The sequence below is a fragment of the Juglans regia genome, chromosome 10 (assembly GCF_001411555.2).
Source record: "Juglans regia cultivar Chandler chromosome 10, Walnut 2.0, whole genome shotgun sequence".
Lineage (NCBI taxonomy): Eukaryota > Viridiplantae > Streptophyta > Magnoliopsida > Fagales > Juglandaceae > Juglans > Juglans regia.
This window is the reverse complement of record NC_049910.1, coordinates 9702220-9722698: the sequence shown is the minus strand read 5'-3', so window position 1 is coordinate 9722698 and position 20479 is coordinate 9702220. Positions and strand designations below refer to the sequence as shown.

The following is a 20479-nucleotide window of genomic DNA, read 5'->3' as shown; positions in this document are numbered from 1 at the left end:
GCGGCGGCTTACGATTCCCCAAATCTCGCCGCCAATTACTCCTAGATATCATAGATACTTTTTAGGAGCTGAAAATAATTAGTTTTTTAAAAAAAATAAATAAATAAAGCAATAAGAAATTTGAGAAATGGAGCTTGAAAGGAGGGACCAGACAGATTCGCTGAGTTGCACCAAACAGTAGATTTTTTCCTCGCTTGTTTCAGATAAGATGAAAATTCTAGAAGAAGGTACGAGGAAGATGCACACTGTTTGATGGGGTTGTTCCCTGTGGCCTGATCTGAGCCAAATTCCTCCTTATACAGGGGTCAAATCCAGAAATCTATGTACAAACCATGAAAGACCAGGCAATATATAAAGCAAATATAGAGCACCATCTTACTGTTGAAAACAAGGCAATTAAACATTGAAAAGACCATGGCCGTTGTTTGTATATGAATGTACGAAAATGACAGAAGAAAGGAAGAAGAAGAAGAAAGGAAAAAGATGAGACTATATATTATTTACATATTTTAAGAAGAAAAATGTTCTCATTAAGTTGGTGGTCATGCTAAAGACGGAGAACACCAAGATAATTTTCTTCCATGCATCATCCTTATGCTAGTAGTACCTCATCTGATCATTGTTATTGTTTGTGATTTCCTTTCTCATTTTGGTTATGCCTAATCTGATGAACAAATCCATGATTCCACCATACCTTCACTTCTTGCTGCTGCAGCCACATTCTCCGGCCCCTTATCGCCATGAAAATCCGATGAAGCAGCCGCCGAGAAATTCAACTTGCCATTGGTAATCCGCTCCGAGTTACCATAGCTTGCGTTGAGTGATCTCAAGAGCCCTTGAGCACCGCCGTGGGGTCCCGTGTCGTTTCCCCAGCTGGTAGGAGGATCGTTCTCGCTTCTCGACAACGTGGTTCCTCCCGAAGACACCATGTTTGGAAGCCCACTGAGTTGTGTACCAGCGTGCTGATGGCTTAAGCCAAATTCCTCTAAAACACTGCCCATTTTGAGGTGAGAATTGTTGGATGGGATTTCCAAAGAACCTTGACTTTTAGAGCCAATAATGGCTGAATTGGATAGCGGGAATTTAGGTTGGGCTTGGAGGAGATTCTGTAGGTTGAGAATCGGGTTTTGCATGTTGATGAAATCATGGGGCTGCTTCAATAGGCCTAAATCAGAAGAAAGCTGGTAGTTAATGGAAGTTGAATGAGAAGCATTACTAGTTGAATTAGAACCTAAAACATCAATCATTGAAGAGCTAGGAAAAGACATGGATGGAGCTGAGGAAGAAGAAGAGGGAGAAGAAGACAGAAATGGGGGTGGCTGAACTTTCTGAGCGAAGGGTCTCAAAAGGTAAGGAGGCTGTGCAGGGTCCAAGTGCCCTGATCTCAAAGACGTCGAAGCTGTGCCGAAGAGATCGAGGCGGCTTCTCGGGAAAGGCGAGGATGTGAACGGCGGAGCGGGGATCCCAGTAAATTCCTGAACCATGGCTCGGAAATTGGTGGTGTCTGTGGTCAGCACGGTGGTAGGTGCACGCCTAGAGGCTCTGGACCTCTTCTTTGGGTTTCGAACCACGTTAGTGTTATTGCCTGCAGCTTGATTATTGTTTGCACCTGAAATAGTACCCGAAACAGAAACTGAAGCCCGTTCTGACGTCGGAGGGATCTGTACGGTGGAAAAACTACCGTCTCTGCTTTGTCCGCCGAATTGATGGGTTAAAAAAGCTTGGCTTTGGGTCGAGGATGAGGGAGTTATCAACCCGCCAAGATCGGTGGCATTTGGGTCAGATCTTAGTGTTTTGGACCAGACCATATCGAGATTCAAAAGAGAATTCGGGTTCGTGAGTGGGATTGAGCGTGAGGACGACAAGGGGTCGAAGTAGTTTGATAAAGGGTCGAACATGGAAGAGGAGGAGGCGGGGAGGGTTTGGTGGTGGTGGTGGTGGTGGTGTGGCGGCGGCTGCGGAGCGTTATGCAATGGGCCGAGATGGCTTGCTGGGTTCAGGAACGCCGAGATCGATTCGGCGCGTGAATCGTACTCCTCATCACCACCACTTGAGGATTGCATACTGCCAGTACTGTTACCGGAATCCATGACAGAGATAGCGACACAGAAGCACGAGAGAGAGAGAGGAAAAATTGGAAAGATTTAAATTAAGTGGGGGGACAGAGATATGGAGAGAGCTGCAGAGAGATTTGCTTACTTACTCAGACCCATTTAAGAGGAAACTACAAAACAAAGCATGAGGTAATAGCAAATAGAGACAGAAATCTTTCTGGAAGAAGAGCTTTCAGAAAGTACCCATGTTTTTTAAAGGCTCTCTGATCTGGAAGAACGAGGACAGTGGCTTTGCGTGCTTTTGCTTTGTCTTTGAGCAAAAGGGTATGTGTAAAGAAAGAGAACTAACCAATCCACAGATCATGAAATTGATGGTTTGCGGAAGAGCTATAAATGAAAGCCCCAGACCCTCGGTTTTTCACTATTTATGAGGCTGGGGTGGATTAGGGTTTCAAGGTCTTAGAGAAAAGAAAGAGAGAGAGAGAAGAGAGAAGAGAAAGAGGATAGATCTCTAGCCTTTTCTTCTCTAAAAGAGAGGCAGCGTCTGCCTGAGGTTCCACTCAAAAAGATCAGAGTGGGGTAGCCATGAGAGAGGGGCAGGGAGGATAGAGAGGTGGTGATGGGGTATCGAGGCTAAAGTGGTCAAAGTAAGTAAGAGTTGTGGTTTTGATTCGTTGTGTGAAAAGAAGAAAAGATATAAGGTTAAGCTGGGAGCTGTTAGAACTTGGAATATATGATTGAAAATAAAATTAATATTACCAAAATTACTCTTTTATTTATATAAATATAAATATATATATATATTGTTGTTTGTGAATAATGAGGTGGGCAGGCAACCGAATTAAGGATGATGGTTGTTGAATGGTATAAAGGAAAGAGAACCACCGTCACCACTATTACATACTACTTTTCAAAGCCTGGCCTGCAAAAAATCTTTTATAAATATTAAATCAATTTATTTATATGGAATTATTTAAAATCTTTGCCTAGCTCTTCCCTTTAGGGTTAGGTTAAAAGGATGGCAAGAGTTAACTACCTCGTTTCATCGCCAAGGAAAACTACTACGGCATCCCATAATTATTACTTTGCCTTTCCATTTCATGATTTGGTAGAAATTTAAAAAAAAAAATTAAATAATTTTAATATAATAATTTTTTTTTTCTTTTCCTACAAGATTTGACCAAGTCAGAAATCATAATTCTAAAATATTACTATTAGCAATTCTCGATATCTTCGAGTATTATTCACGAACTTCAGAGAATCTTTTCACTGTATACTGACCCGCAGAAAACATGCATAGGCTGAAAATCATGTCATTTTTCATGTTATCTTCAGCTTTACCTAGCTGATATTTTTTTAGCACCACTTTTTTTCTGGCTAGCTATGATATTATTCCTTCTTTTCCCTTCTTCTTATGTATAAAAAGCAAAAGAAAAACTGTTTGGAAGAAAAGAAAAACTAAAGATCATCCAATCGAAATCAATGGATAGATGGATGGATGGATGGATCAGTTCAACAACATCTGAAAGTTCGCTGCAACCATCAAAGCTAAAAAGAAATCGATCTTATATATTTAGTACTACTGTTTATTATAATATTATCATTTGGGAATATTTAATTTTATATTACTTAAATCATATTTTCAGTACACACAATGACACAACTTGGGCTCTAGACGTCTTGATCACTCTACGTACGTGTAGGAGTATATTCTTTTCTTCACAAATGGTTTATATATATATATGCCCCAGAGCTATTTAAACCAAACCCTAACCCGATCCCCACGTCTTCCAATTCTACAAGCAATGTACCAATGTACTTTCAACCCTCGTACTGTTTCTAATAACTGTTTATCCAAACTATATACCTACCTTCATAAATGTTTGTAGTTCAAACGGTTAGCCTGACAGTTAGGGTTTATGCATGTCATGTATAATTATTCGTTTCTTATATATAGACAGACTTTTGCTAGTTTTAATCAGCTATATATACGGATTATTTTTCCTTTAAATAGAAATAATTATTACGCGATCGGGTGACTCATCAATCAAACCTCATTTAAATATCTTAGGTTGCTTGCGACTTTGAACCTCGTGTAATTAAAGTATTTTGTTTTTGGTATTTACTGTAAGTGGGCACTCTCTCTCGCCCAACTACAGAGGTGGAGTCTTTGATATCCAAAAAGACTTGGATCATTGGGACCTCTCTCGTTTTCAATGAAGTCGTACCCCCCTCACATCTATATATACAGACTATACATATAAACACATACATATACATGATATATAAAATACATACATCTGCATATATATATAAATATATATATATATATATATTATAGGGATGCAACACTCGAATAATACCGATGATATGGGCCGTTGGATTGATGGGATCATGCATGTCCTTTGATACCTAGCTCATTTGTGCCATAATTTTATCAAATAAATAAAAAGCTACGGCCCCAAAAGTCCATTGTAGGATGGAAATAGTGTGGGGGTCGAGCAGCTTCCATTATTACATATGTCGTCAGATCTAAAAAGAGTTCATTGTATTTACTATTTTTCTGTTTAATTTTAGATTTAGAGATCAGAAAGAGATTATTTTTTTAAAATTTATTAAATATCAAATAATATCCGCGAGACTCGTAAAGATAATTATAAATTTTTTTTTTTTTTATCTCTCTCCGGCTTTGGATCTAAAATTTGATAGTAAACTCTGTAGCTAATTCATTTTACATGCATCTGCTTTTGATGTATTTGTGGTGTACGTACATTTGGGATAACGGCTGAAGAATTTAATTAAGAATAAAGGTAATTTGATGCTCATTCGACGTTTATTTATACGTATATATAATAGCTAGCTGCTCTGATCTTCACGTGACAAATATGAATCATTGTCGACTTTAGAACGAGAAATTCTTGAGATCAGATGGTACGAGGGTTAGTGTGTGCTTGTCTGGTTGGCAAAATTCTTGTATTATTAAGTCCTTTTGTGCGTGCTGACGTTCCTTATCGATCAGTAGTTGGGCTTGGGGTTTCTAGTTCCAACAATTCCTATTAAGCCCAAGCCACGGCACATGCATTAACGTCGTATATCTTTGCAGCAGGATTAATTCCATGCACATGAATTCCGCAGAATAGGTATAGAAAAAGAATCCCAAAAGGACAAACAGTTGTTACCAAAAATTTCCTTTTTAGCTTAGTTTTGTTTTAGCAAATATTGAGACGTATATAAGAAATAATTAATTACCATATATGTTTTTTTATGTGCAATTTCTTTGCATGAAATATTCCTTGTAAAGCAGGCGTATAAAATTATTATCTTATTCATCATGTTTTCCTCCCAAGTCATGAACTCAGAATTACTACGATATATTTTCATCATAATATTAATTACGTACCCTTACCCGAAGCTACGTTCTCTAAGACTAAAAATAGAAAAATTATTTTCATCATCAGTTACTATACATTACTTCACATCTCATATCTTATGAAAAGCACTCTTACACTCTGTAAAAAATACTCTTACACTATTAAAAAAAAATAAGTGTGGATTGTGAGATGGAATAGTCCTCCTAAAAATAATAAGTATGAATTAATTGTCTTGGAGAAGGCTTTAATTTTGAAGCGTGACATTCTGATCTACAAAGAGAAGGTTATGCAGAAGTTCTTTCACAAAATTTTGAAATTCTATCTTATCTGATCTTGCATGCTCTCTAGCTCACTGATCTCGGCCTCCGCCATCAGTTTTTGATCTCTTTGGTCAGAGCCCATGCACCTAGCTAGCTAGCTAGCTAGGGTGGAGGAAGGTTTCTTCCAGCTTCATCCCATTTGGTCGAAGCACCTTCTAATTTTCTGATCCTTTTGATCAGCACTTAGTCCCTATATGTTTGTCTTTTTTCCTTCTTTTTCAACGAAAAAGTACTTAAGGATTAGATTTGCGGTTCTACCCTCCTTCACCCAGACAACCCTCTTCCTCTCCATCTCCTTTCTCTAATATTTCGCATCATCTCCACTTGCTCTTGGTTAGTGCGAGAGTCTCATGCGCAAACATCAGGCGCTCCCAAACAACCTAACTCCTTTGATCTAGCAATAGTACTCAATATATAATAGTTCAGAGGCTTTTCTATTTTTTCGTCTGTTTAATTTTTCTTCATTCATTGTTCTATTTGGTTGTAGAGAGCTAGTTTTATCAGTTTTTTTTACAACAAATATATACCATGAATTCACCACCATATATATCCAAATTCCCAACCCACCAAACAAAACTGTCAACACACCTAGCTGCTAGCTTGCTGCTAATTATGTGCCACTACATGCACACATGCATAAGCTTTGCGTGCCTCCACTTCTAGCGGGGCCTCTTCGCTCTTTCCAAGCCTTAATTCACATTGTAGTTCCTATATCTTTCTTAGCTAGTGAGACTAGATGCCTCTTGTATTGGCCGGAGATACTGTTATATACATGTCCTTTATCTACTAATACAGTCAAAGAGAATTTAATTGACTAAATGTATATATGCATATATCTCAATGCAAACTTTTTCTGCGCATACCCTATTGTTGTTGGTTATAATAACTTGTAATCAGCAAAATCGTCTTCTATCTAGGTACGTACGGACGTAGCCTATCACTCCATCAAGTTATATATGCAATTGGAATTGCTAAGTTCCAAAAATTTTCAATTGTTATAATTTTTTTCGATCGTGCTATAACTACTTTTGTTTTTGGCCTACGTTGCAACGTTTGTCTTGGGTTATTTATACTCCTTTTACTACTGCACTTTTAATTGTATTTTTTTTTTAAAAAAAAAAGAAAAGAAAGGAAAGAAAAGGAGACCGACCATGCATGTAGGACTTGTAAAAAGCAGCCTTGATTAGAATTTGATTTGATATTTATCAAACCCATTAGTTTGTTTAAATTACTATATATAAATCAAAACCATTTTTATAAGTGGCACATTAGTATGGACGATTATATAAATGATGACTAGCTACTTGCCCCGGCAGGCCAGCTAGAGGCAAATAAAATTCTATTCTCCGATATATTCCCTAAATCAGAATTTCTTCAGCCGCACTCAAAGGAATATTTGTCTGGTGATCTTTTCCTTGTTCTTAATTTCTTTTTTGGTGGTTTCCTCTGATCATGGTGCTATTCCAAAACAACATTAATGCATGCAGCATCCAAACAGCCAAACAGCCGAAAAGATGGATACCTAGCTAGCTAGCGAATTGAAGTTCTACTTTAGCTGTATATCATTTTCCTTACTAGGAAAATAAAGCAATTAAGAAGCGAATTAATTAAAGCAGCATATGAATATGTGAAACTAGGTTCAGTACTCAATATTCTATCTTGTTAACTGAACAAACAGGGAAATTAAAGCTAGGGGAAAATAATGGAAGCTTAATTATATTGTTTTTGATCTTATGCTTTATATTATTATTATTATTCACCTGTTTTGTTTGTTTATTTTCTTGGCAATGAAGTACCGAAAGCTAATTATCATGTGGGTCAAATTCAGAACATATGAAAGCAGAAATTTCATGGTCGAAGGTTACCTAATCCCAAATTCCCAATAAGCTGCAATTTTAATTACTTATGTTTCTCGATTGCGATTGCTTAGGTATATGATTAGACACCATAGTAGTACTTGAATTGGCTTCTTCTCTCTTGATCTATTTGTCTCTTTCCATTTGACTTTAAACGCAAAATTGCACCAAATGAATGCAACTTTTTTATATATTATGTCAACCAAAACGCAGGTGATCATCATCAGCAGATGATCATGGCTTAGTCCCTAGTTTATTTCGTGATTCCTTATCGAAATAATATATGGCTGGCTTGATATATTATTATAATTATATTTAAAATACATTTTTCTCAATATCGATGGGGTCGGTCGGGGGACATAATTAAATTGTTCAATGTTGAAAGAAATCTGTTCAAAGGAAACGTGCGTCTTGTGTATTCATTAATTGAAACTTCAATGTTGAAAGGGTGGTTATAAATTAATTCGGTTCCCTTTGATTCCCTCCTCCGCCCCCTTGACTCTTCTTCTCCAAAATTCTTCCTATATCAAAAATTTAAAAGAAAAATTCTTTTCAATAATCACTATTCACTACCTTATGACACCCTATAAAATAATAATAATAATAAAATATAGGTGTGAGGTGTGGAAGTGAATAGTAATTGATATATAACTTAAAAACATGACAACCTGTAACATTCATGATCCCCTAGACTTTGATTCACAAACTAATTACCAATTTACCATGCACCTAAACGTCAGGAATATGTCATGAGGCCCATTTCAAGCACAAATAAACTTCTATTATATATATATATATATATATATATATATATATAGTGTTATCACATGATTAATATTATAGTGTACTCTGTGTGTGTGATAGCTGCATGCTTGGCTTCACTTGTTTTAATTTCTTTTTTCTTAAACCTAAACTTAATCAATGGATTTGATACGAAAGTGGCCGTATATATTATAAAGAGCAGCTATATTAATCTTCATGATGATAAGCATGTAATCACGATTAAGCTGCTAGGAGGAGAATTTCAGTACAAGTTGCCTCACCCACCCATTGCACCTAGAAGCCCCAAAAAAGTGGCCATTTTTCACCCCCCACGATCTCTCCTATTTGGCTAAGAATTTAAGGAAAAGTTTCAATGGAAGAAATGAATAATCATAATGATTCTCTTTTAAAATAATTCTAAATACAGTCCCAGTTGAGGCTTGAGTGCGCATGAATTAATGAAACGGCTCGTTTCATTCATCCCAAATACATCGCCTCCATCATTCCCTCTCCCTCCCCCCTCCCTCCCTCCCCAAATTCCCTTGCACGAATTAGGTCTCTCTCTCTCTCCAACGCATCGTCTTATACAATTTTAGTTTCCTTCCATACAAACTTACTTCACTCAAATCTAGTTAGTGCAAAGATAAAAGATAAAGATGAAAATTTATCATTTTGGTTTCCAACTATAGTTGCTTGGACTCTTTTCCTAGATACTTTTGTCACAGCCCTGCTGCGATACAGCTGGGTTCTTGGACTTTTTGGAAATCAGGGGGCCTCAATTTGCTGCTACTTGGACTTTTTGGAAATTAACCAAAGTCTCTGACATGAGTATTAATAGTAATCGTTCATTTCAATTTCATTCTTTTGTTATTTTGTTGGAAACCGTTTGCTTTTTGGCTTTCTGGACTTAGTATTTTGTTGTTTGGTGATGAATTTCTTTTTTTCTTGATTGACGGATTGAACAAATTTTCACTTATTTGAGGGGGTTGGTGGTTTGGATAGTATATTCGGATGATTTCTCTGAAACGAGTGATTTCTCTGAGAGAAGAAAGAGTTGAAGGGTGAGGAAAACACTGGAGGGAAGAAGAATCGTTGAAGGTAAAATATGTTATAGACCTTTTTGACATTTCAAATCAATTTGAGAATTAAATGACCAAAAGCCTCATTCGTCTGCACGCAGGCCTCTCAACGGGGACTGTACCTAGCAATACCCTTCTTTTTATATGCTAAATTCATCTTTGACTGGTTCCCAACTCATGTGTAGTGTAGGGGCCGATCCCTGTCTACAATAAACGTATTTTTGGGAGTTGTTTTGGATAATAAATTTGGTGTTTATACGTACACATTACATTTTACAATATATCTCACAATACAGATTATAAAATGATATTATCTTTATAAAGTGTTTTATAAAAATATTAATATGTAAAATATAGTAAAAAGTAAGTATATTTAATTTTTTCGTATATTTATAATTTTTTCCTTCGAGAATGGGGAGTCTTTGAATTGTGTCTGCTCTTGTAAAAGTCTCCATAGAATGGTGGTCCAGTGATGTCCTGGTTCATAGATAGGACAGTGGTCCATAAATTCTTGTCAAATCTAGAGGCAGCATTTGACGGTTGACTTGTCTTTCATGTCTGCGACACCTGATCCAATGGACCAACTCCATCTCAAAGACTCAAAAACGTCTGGTAACCTGGCAAATCTGTCAAAATTGGAACAGAAGTTAAATTTATAATGATTTTTAACATATTTTATAATATATGTTATAAAATAAAAATATTTTAATAAAATGATATTATTTTTATAAATTAGTTTACAAAATGAACATTCTTTTTAAAATATTGTTGTTTATAGTATTGTGAAAAATAAAGCATGTTTATCATTTTTTTTAATTTTTATGATTTTAAAAATAAAATAAATATATCAATGATTTTTTATGGTATCCGGGATCTATTGCGTCCGTAATAATAAGATATGCAGATTAATGTTTTTTATAAGAAAGAATTTAAAGTTTTTAGCATTTCATAGCTGCTAGCCTCCCACCGTCTTTTTAACGAAAATAAAGTTTTAAAATTCAAAGTTTTTCAAGCATTTCAAGAATTTATTTATTAGTATTTTTTTTTTGTGTGTGTTTTTAAAATTTCCCGGCCTGGTTTGGCCCAGTTCTATTCTTTCCTTCTATGGAGGCCCAAGACGCTCTTGTTATTCCAGCCCAATAAATGCGAGCTCTGTTCAGCCCGAACCCGAGCTCGGCCATGGAAGATTGTTAGTTTATCATGTGTTCGATTGGACCGACACATGCTTTATATACTCTTAACACGTAGCTGCCATGCAACCACGCTTTCCCAGCCCATCAAAAAACCTACACGCAGCCAGGCCGTAGCTTCTGTTTGGGTCTGAAGAAAATCCAGCGATACCCATACCTTACAGTATTCAGAGAATCAGAGAGAGTGAGAGAGATTATGTCAAGACGTTCCGTTCGCAACGGCTACGACAAGGTGGCACGTATACTTGGAAGAACAGAAAAGCAAAAAAAGTTTCCGGTTTTGGATAATTACCCTGTCGGACAAGAGCATGCAGAAGAAGCTGTCGAGGCACATGAAACCATCCATAGCAACATCAAAAAGCTTGTAAAGGAGTTCAGAATCTATAGATGGAACCCTGACCATCCCAGCAACAAGCCCCACCTACAGTCCCACTTTGTCAACCTCTCCAACTGTGGCCCCATGGTACACTACTTTCGTTTAAGTTTTATTGTCCGACCAGAAACAAGATAATTGAGTTTTATCTGTTGATGTTTCGGTGTTCTAATCAAATAGGTGGATATGAAACTTTGTGTAGGTTTTGGATGCATTGCAGAAGATAAAAGCAGAGGATGATTCGAGCTTGAGCTACAGAAGGTCATGCAGAGAAGGAATATGCGGGTCATGCGCCATGAATATTGATGGGACCAACACCGTGGCATGTCTCAAGCCCATTGATGCAGACACTTCCAAGGCCACCATTGTAACCCCTCTCCCCCACACTTCCAAGGTCGCAATTACTACTACTTATTTATTTATTTGAATTCATATATATAGTTTAATTTTAATTGGACGAAGAATTCAAAAAGTTTTAAATGCTATGTATTGTTTTAAACTTTGGGCGACTATATTTTAAAGTTCACATTGATATTGTTAAATTTGAATAACCCCGTTTGTTAAAATATGGCATGCATGTATATATAAAAGAGAGAGTTGATATTGAAAATTCAATATTAATTCTCCCACTTTTCGTGGAGAAAAGAAAGCAAGAGAGCGAGGAAGGTCTTACGACGACTCTTACCAATACCAGAGTCGAGAGTTTTAGAAACTTGTTACATTTAATTTTCATTTTTTTATCTTTTTTTTTTTTTTCTCCTTATTTTGGGATTTGTGGGGCTAGGGATTGTCACAATTTTTTTGGGGGGTCAGTTGGAAATTTTCTGAACTTTATTTGGGACAAAGGGGGGTTTTTGAGATTGTGGAAAGTTAATTATATTGAATTTAGGGACCAAGTTTCAATCTCTTTTGGGCGGCATATAACTTTTAGGGACCAAGTTATTATGGTGGTGAGAGAATTTTTTGATCAAATATAAAAAGTAATTATTGCACCACGTACGCGAATGCAATTTATAAGGAAAAAGATCTCAAAATAAAGAGTATCCAAATGATTTTAGATGAGTTAAATGAAATATTATTATAATATTATTTTTTAATATTATTACTATTTTAAAATTTAAAAAAATTAAATTTTTTATTATATTTTATGTAAGAATTTAAAAAAATTATATCGATGAGATGAAAGACCATCTCAATATCCAAACAAGTTTTTGAAATGATCACAGCATATTTCTCCATAAAAATTTGAACAAAAATATATGTTTTGGAAATTGAAGTAGCATGAAAATAATGTATTCCGAACTCAAAATACACTTTATTCTTAGAGCTGCTTTTCTATTCAATCGCAAGGTGATAAGGTGGAAATTGCAATAGTACTAGTACTCAAGCCTAAAATAGTGTTTTTGACCCCCAATTAATTATAAGTCGGCTTCATCTAAATTGTAATGTTTCTCAAATTACGCGCATATATAGATTGATAGAGCCATGGCTCAAGGCAAGAAAGGCACCGGAGGATGGGCGGGAATACAGGCAATCAACCGCAGACAGAAAGAAGCTAGACGGGCTGTATGAGTGCATATTATGTGCTTGCTGTAGTACCTCATGCCCTTCCTACTGGTGGAACCCGGAGGAGTTCCTTGGGCCTGCTGCATTGCTCCAGGTTTATCGATGGATTTCTGATAGGTATAATATTATATCCCTTGATAATCAGTAAAAATAGAATGAATATAGGAGTACTTATCTTGCTTGAGTCTCATCATCTTTCTGACTAAAATTGACTCTGATACAACTAATTATTATGACCTAAAGGAAGAGTCTTATCACATTTGAGTCGGTGAGATCCTATATATTCACTACATTTCAACTCAATCCAGAGTATTACACTTAAGAAATCCCTTTGTGCTTTGATTTAAGCTGATTTGTGGTTGTGATCGAAATGAAATGTGAGGGTAGTGTTAGAGATCAATGCCTTCTTTTATGCATTGTTTTCCATTGATTTGTTTTCTTTTGGCAGCCGGGATGACTTCGCGGATGAACGATTGCAAGCATTGACAGAGGATGAGAAGAGATTATATCGATGCAGGACTATTAAGAACTGCACGGCCACCTGCCCCAAAAGCCTCAATCCTGCAGATGCCATTCACAAGATGAAATCCAGGCATCTGCTTTCTCTGCCTGTGGAGAAGTTTTATTGAAGACTGATGCAGTTTTCTATACAAACTATATTTAATTTTCTGCTATTATCAAGGAGAAGTAATTCTATCTGATTTATTACTCTGCTTTGGAACAATATGTTATTAATTGTTGTTTTTCTCAATATGGCATATAAGATGTATTTTGGTTATTTGTATCGGCAGAATAATAGAATCAATCAAAATATAGTTGGTTGAAGTTTTCCCCTGTTTTTCTCCCCTGATTTCACTATTTTTCTGCAATCTGATTTCTAAAACCAATAAGTTTGCATGAGAACTAGCCGGTAATTAATTTTATGGAGCTAAGAAATGGTTGACAACTTTTTTCACTCTATTGACTGTAAAACCATCAAGTTCAAATGTTCAATGATGTAATCAAACTCCTGAAGTCGCGTAGTTAGGGTTGTGACAATGTACAATCCATGTTCTTCTACGTATAACCTTTCCATGCAAGACACAAGTGCACGTAGAAGACTCGATCGAGGTTAACAAAAAACAAAGAACCCTGAACGAAATGGTTCATTAATGGAGCAAAACGTACACAAGTGCCGGAACTGATCCGAACTTGCTTTGGCATGGATCTGTGGGCTTTCGTGTGGCAATGTGCTCTAATTACAATGAGGGGATTCCAAGATCATGTGGAGAGTCGTGTGTGTTGCCATGTAGATGTGGAGCAATATCCACATGCATCTCTACGCTGCAAAACATGTCTAAATCCAGCCTATATGATCAGCTATTGTTACCTAATGAGTTGAGAGATTTTTTTTATTTTTATTTTTGGAGTCGATCGAGTTATATAGAGTTAAGACAATAGATAATATAACAAAGTTTCGGTTATAATTGCTGATTTGTTTCCGTTGATATATCTGTCATGTATAGCTGGCCTCGTATGTGGGATGCCCAAAAAACACAACATATATGGCCCCCGAGCGCCAATTAGGGGTCTAAAAATCTAGAGATCCTCATTGAATCCAAGACCGGGTCTCTTGCTTTCCATTTTTCCATCAAACAAGAAACACGAGAAACAAAGAGAATCAGCAAGAAGAATACAACGTAAACAATACTAATAATAAAATAAAATAAAAACGCATGGGATGAAGGTCAACTATTTCATTTTAATAAAACATTAATACACCTGTTCGTAATATTATTGTTCTTTTTTCTTCTACGGACTGTCATATCATGTCATCTGATTTCATCATCTCTGTAAATTATAGATGCAGAAAACAAAGAGAGATTGTTTTCCGTGATCAGCAGCACCAGGAGGCCCTGCAGATAATCTCCCGGGGCTAGGCCTGTTGCAAATTTACCCCACTTTTCACACGTACGTTGAGTCTTTCTTTTTCCTTTTGGTGATTTTGTATTCTCTAACATGTAAGAGTACCCAGTTCAATCCGCTTTCTTTGACGTTGTATTTGAAAGCCATTGTCTTTGTTCTCATTGGTGGCAAAATACCACAAAATCATTCTGCTTTATCGTACAAGTACTACACCCTCAACAAGGATTCGGCAGAGTACTTTGAGAGGTGATTACAAAAATGGAACAAAACTCGCAGGAGAAGCAATCGCGTTGTTGTCTATTAAATGCAGTCTTTGGGCAACGTAGTTTTTGGCCAAGAAGAGCTACCTCCACCGGTTCGATTCCAGGCGGAAATGATCCCAAGACACCGGGCACTCCAAATTCAAGGAGGAGACGAGTTGGCTCCGATGACAGCTCGATCCTTGGAACCCCATCTAAGGCAGCGGAATCGTTACCAAAACCGGTGGCAAGACATACCCAAGTTCCTCACCAGGCGCCTCCTGTGGATTACCAAAACCATGGCAGAAGACCCTGTAATAACGAGGCTGCAGGAGTCGTGCCCTCATCAGCCGCAGGCTTAAGAAAGACAATTCCTTGCCAAGGATATGTTAACCAAGGCAAAAGGGTGCCAAAGGACGCCATTGGAATTTCTGGGGAGCTTGAAAGCATTATCGTTGATCACCAAAAAAATCAGGGCGGTGGAAATCTTGTTCGGGCTTCGTCGAGCAATGTCATGATTTTTGGCAATCTAGGTAACTTGAGGAGACCAGGAGGAGGAAATGTGAATTCGTATAATGTTGTTGATCATATTCCCAAGACAGCGAGAGAAGAAAGCCCAGTGCCCAAAGGAAATTACTCAAATAGTGTAATGGGAAATGTGGTTAGAGGTGCTAATAGAGAGCAACCAGATCCCTTGTGCCGGGCTATCTCGACTAGAATGGATCCAGAGACATTGAAGATTATGGGCAATGAGGATTACAAGAGTGGAAGATTTGCAGAAGCCCTGGCTTTGTATGATGCTGCCATTGCTATTGACCCCAATAAACCTTCATACAGAAGCAACAAAAGTGCGGCATTAGCCGCTCTTGGTAGGCTTTTTGAGGCAGTTTTTGAGTGCAGAGAAGCTATCCGCATCGAACCTCAATATCATAGAGCTCATCATCGATTGGCAACATTATATTTTAGGTAAAAAAAAATTACTTGTAACTAGACAATGGGTTTCTTTCTGCAAGCGGTCCAGAAAATATCTTAATCCTTTCCTTAGTCTTCCATTCTTGGCAGTATACACAATCATTCTTATATATATGTGCATACAGATTAGGGGAGGCAGAAAAGGCTTTGTATCACTTCAAACATGCAGGACCAGAGGCCGACCAAGTTGACATTGCTAAAGTGAAAACGCTTCAGGCACATCTCAACAAGTGTACCGAAGCTCGCAAATTACGAGATTGGAACACCCTGATAAAAGAAACAGGAAGTGCTATATCTGCAGGTGCAGATTCAGCACCACAGGTGAGCCATTAAGTCATAAAATTCCTATCCCTTCTGTTATTAATTATGCTCTTTTATCTGCGCATGCCATAGTTCGCATTAATTTGTAACTCATAGACTGATATTTATATTTGGAAAAAAAGATATTTGCATTCCAAGCCGAGGGCTTGTTGAAGCTTCATAGGCACCAAGATGCGGACGAGACATTTTCGAAGGGTCCTAATTTTGAGGCTGACGCTTGTACTAGATTTCTCGGGCCGATTGGCAGCGCATATTTGTTAGTCATACGGGCTCAGGTCGACATGGCTGCCGGCAGGTTAGCTTTCTATACGATTAAAACCATGGTCCTGCTCATGTTGCCTGTATATTCACACGTATTTGTATTTGGAAGCAAGTCTTCATAAAAGATGATCGATCGATCGAGATTTCTGTATCAATTTAAGCAGCCATGAAGCTAGCACATGCACGCATGTACTTTAGATACGAAAAACCATCGTTTTAATGGTTTTCCAATGACCCCATAGACTGGACGATGCATTGGAGACAGTTCAAAGAGCAGCTCGCCTTGACTCAAACAACAGGGAAGCGAACCTTGTGATGAAGAAGGCTAAGGCTGTTGCAGCAGCTCGAGCAAAAGGGAACGAGCTTTTCAAGGCATCAAGGTTCCCCGAGGCAAGGGCTGCATACGAAGAGGGACTCGAGCATGACCCATACAATTCAGTGTTGCTGTGCAACCGAGCTGCTTGCCTGTCCAAACTTGGCCAATTTGAGAGAGCTTTGGAGGATTGCACTGCTGCGCTTAACTTACGCCCCTCTTACAGCAAGGCTAGACTAAGAAGAGCCGATTGCAATGCCAAGGTACTGACTCTTTTATCCTTAACAACTACTATTAACAAAACGAAAAGTCGAGATCAGTTGTTCTTGATCATTAAAATCACGTTCTTCTAGTACTGCGTGATTCCTTTTTGTGACAAATATGGTCGGGTGTGCTTTACAGTTGGAAAAATGGGAAGCTTCGATTCAAGACTACGAGGTCTTGTTGAAGGAATCACCGGGAGACGAGGAGGCGAGGCAAGGTATGTTAGAGGCCCGGGAACAGCTCAAGAAACAACGCGGTGATCATTGATTATTAAAGACGTGCAAGGCATCAAGTTCAACGGAGCTGACTCGATCGGTTGTCACCTTCCTTCTCCTATACAGAGGATCAGAAATGGAGAAGAAAAGGCTGAACCAATTAATGGAACAAGAATAAAGAGGCCCAGAATATCAAAATGAGAGGCTCCATATATATATATATATGGTCTTGGGGGGGTGTAAAACAATAACACAAATACGTGCCGATCGAATCAATGGGAAAGGGAAAATAAACAATGCGGCCTTGATTTTGAGAGGAACTGAGAAAAGCTGGAAGCTTTTGCTGAAATATCTTTTTCAAAGACGATAATTCAAAAAGATCATTCTTTTGTATGGTTCAACCCATCTACTTTTTTTTTTTTTTTCGAAGAATTTGTTTGTAATTTTGGGGGACCGAACTATATTTAAAAATTAATATACAATAAAAAAAATAGAACACTCTCTCTAAATTAATTCTCATATATTAATCAGTTTGGCCCTTTATTTAATCTATAATCAAACCATACCCATTAATTTAAGACAGCCACGACAAACTCTAAGGAGACGTTTGGATTCGAAGATGACTTAAGATGATTTGAGATGAGTTGAGATGAATTGTGAATAGTAATGAGATGAGTTGTGAATAATAGTGAGATTTATGAGTTAAAATTGCTGAATAATAGTGAGATGAGTTGAGATGAGCTGAGATCACTTACGAATCCAAACGAGTTCTAAATATTGCAATAAATACATCCCCACCGAAACTTGGATCCGACCCCACACAGATTAGGGAAAAAAAGCTCATAGATTTATTTAAAAAACAAAAATAATAATAAAGGGACGGACCAAAACGACACAAGTTCCCTTACTGGTTGGTTACACGGTAGACTTGAGGGAACCGCGAGGCTTGTCGTTTACGGAGGGGCAGTAATTCCTGATGGCGGTGAGCTCGTACGGCGCCGTATCGAGAGCCAGCCACTGCTCCACCGTGAACTGCTGCTGCTTGCACTTTATGTGGGCCCCCGTTGCCGTCACCTCGAAGTAGTTGACATACCATCCATGGTTAGGACCCGACCCGTCGGAAGTCAGGTTGATCGCGCAGATCGGGGCGGGTAGGCACGGCGCCCTCCCGCTGAAGATGTCCAGATTGCCTCTCTCGAAGTAGTTGTGTCCAGGCTCCATCAGTCCCCCCCAGGCCTCCAGGTTCTTGATCCCAATGTAGTCTCCGTACTTGTCGTACAGGCGGACGCTGATGATCGAGTCCGTCCCGCCCTTTATGACCGATCCCGTCCGAATGTAGACCGTGTAAACGCAGTCATCCTCCTGTAAAACCAACGATTGATCGGTGAGAATTCCGGCAATGCTAAAAGATAAAACAAATTAAAACAAAAAGAATGAAAGGGAAATCGTATAATCTTACGGAAGATCGGACGATAGGGGTGAAGAAGAGAGACAGGAAAAGGAAGAAGAAGAAAGTGTTGAGAGCCATCTGGAATAGGGAATGAATTGGACGTGTGAAGCTTCGTTGGCTATATACAATGTTTTATACCAAGAACCAAGATCAGGGTTTGGGTGGCGGGGGAATTCATCGGTGTCATGTAATGCAGACGACATCGTTTGTTCAGCAACAGAACTCGAAATCAGGATGTGGCGAAACTTATCCCTACAGTCGCCCGATTTGTTAGGAAATTACCAGATTGACACTGACATTCGGGTGGGGGTATACATAAAGTCTTATCTGTGAGACTGTAGTTCGTACACATCACCACTGTCCAAAAAATAAAAGCTTTAATTATTTTGGCAGCATCTACTTTATTACATTTCCGCTACTTTTTGGTTTTAACTTTAAGGGAGATGAAGCATATTCTATTGATACCACAAAGCTCGCTTTTCTTAAATAAAATAAAATAAAATAAAATTAGAGATATTTATTTTTAAAATTTTTATTAATAAAATTTGCGAGAAGCACATAAAAACATATAAAAATTTTATTATTTTAATTTCAATTAATATATATTATACTTTACATCTCGAATTATAGATTAAAATATTGGGCTTTAAGGGTCTCTATATTTTACCTTAAAAATCAAATTATTTCTCGTATTTTTAAATTGAACATATTTCTCATTTTGTTTTTTATGATGATTAATGGAATTACTCAGTTTTTAAATTTTAGCACACATGGCAAGCACATTAAGACCTTAGCTGTTATGTATGACTTTTTTTTTTAATGGAGGACATTATAGGCAGACAATGTAATGATTGTACATGCATGCTCTTTCTTCTACTTTTGGACAAAGAATGGTGCTACGGCCCGGCAGCGTTTATCGCATACAGTTAGTTATAAATTTATTATTTATTATTTTTTAATATTTTTAATTATTAAAAAAATAAAAATAAATATAATTTTATTAATAATTATTTTCTTAACAGTTAAATAAAAAAATATATATAAATAATAAGTTTGAAAAACTCCGCTAACATTTTCTTTAAACAAATTATCAGAAAATGTCCATGCCAATTGAATGAATATTACTTTTGTTTACATGTTTGCTTTTATAGGATTTTAGAACAAAACAACATTTAAGATATAAATTAAATGATTTTTACTAAATGTGCACTCTCACTTATAAAAAGTTGTAAATCTAATCACAACAGATGACACATGTTTTACGTACTAGGAAGCAATATGTTAAGAGGAGAGAACAAAATAAATGTGGAGAAGAGAATTAAAAATGAAATATAATTATATTACTATGAGATTATAAATGCATGATGGAGAATTTGAAGAAAAATTATGGATTTTGTTCATGCTGCTTTAATAATTCATCGAGAAATGTAACATGACGTTCTATATTGATCATCATTTTTCTATATTTAAGAAGGGTTTTATTTTTTATTTAAAAATAAAAAGGTGTCAGAATTGAAGACACCCATTGATATTTATAACGCATCATGTTATTATCATTTATCTTTTTTTCTTTGTTTTGTACTTATTTATTGACTAGAGATTTATTTATTTAAAAAATTTAGAAGTATAAAAGTGAGTAAAATATTGTTTTAATATAATTTTTATTTTAAAATTTTTAAAATTTTAAAAAATTAAATTATTTATTATATTTTAGATAAAAATTTATAAAAATTATAATTACGAGTTGATTTGGTCAATCTGTTGATAGGTAGGCACATGGGGGATCACATTAGTCAATACAACTATATATGAGCATATTTAGCCATCGATGACTTCGGAGTGATATGAGTTCAAAATAACCAAAGCGACCATCCAAGACAATTTATTGGTTTTAAATTCCCTTTTTAATTAATTTGAATGCGCCATCATGTTAATTCTAACGGAGCGCATGTTAATTACTTTATTGCG

The 20479-nt window shown here is 36.9% G+C and overlaps 4 protein-coding genes across 4 annotated transcripts; 2 read left to right on the top strand and 2 right to left on the bottom strand.

Moving 5' to 3' along the window:
* Positions 1-374: 374 nt before the first annotated feature.
* LOC108980069 lies at positions 375-2291 on the bottom strand. Its single transcript, XM_035694342.1, has one exon. It carries the CDS (start codon positions 2088-2090, stop codon positions 660-662), a length of 1431 nt encoding a protein of 476 aa, XP_035550235.1. The 5' UTR covers positions 2091-2291; the 3' UTR covers positions 375-659.
* Positions 2292-10814: 8523 nt separating this feature from the next.
* LOC108980067 (succinate dehydrogenase [ubiquinone] iron-sulfur subunit 3, mitochondrial) lies at positions 10815-13354 on the top strand. Its single transcript, XM_018950883.2, is given in 5 exon segments — positions 10815-11095; positions 11208-11399; positions 12185-12225; positions 12473-12688; positions 13020-13354. Coding segments are annotated over 5 exon segments (897 nt in total). The 5' UTR covers positions 10815-10828; the 3' UTR covers positions 13201-13354.
* Positions 13355-14726: 1372 nt separating this feature from the next.
* LOC108980068 (inactive TPR repeat-containing thioredoxin TTL3-like) lies at positions 14727-17408 on the top strand. Its single transcript, XM_035695047.1, has 5 exons — positions 14727-15681; positions 15813-16008; positions 16131-16303; positions 16512-16845; positions 16985-17408. Exons 1-5 carry the CDS (start codon positions 14735-14737, stop codon positions 17111-17113), a joined length of 1779 nt encoding a protein of 592 aa, XP_035550940.1. The 5' UTR covers positions 14727-14734; the 3' UTR covers positions 17114-17408.
* Positions 17409-17580: 172 nt separating this feature from the next.
* Positions 17581-18707, bottom strand: LOC109017762 (PLAT domain-containing protein 2-like). The gene is made up of 2 exons (XM_035694429.1): positions 18521-18707; positions 17581-18423 (listed from the first exon to the last, which is right to left on the bottom strand). The coding sequence occupies exons 1-2, from the start codon at positions 18587-18589 to the stop codon at positions 17977-17979; spliced, it is 516 nt and encodes a 171-aa protein (XP_035550322.1). The 5' UTR covers positions 18590-18707; the 3' UTR covers positions 17581-17976.
* Between the last annotated feature and the right edge of the window lie 1772 nt (positions 18708-20479).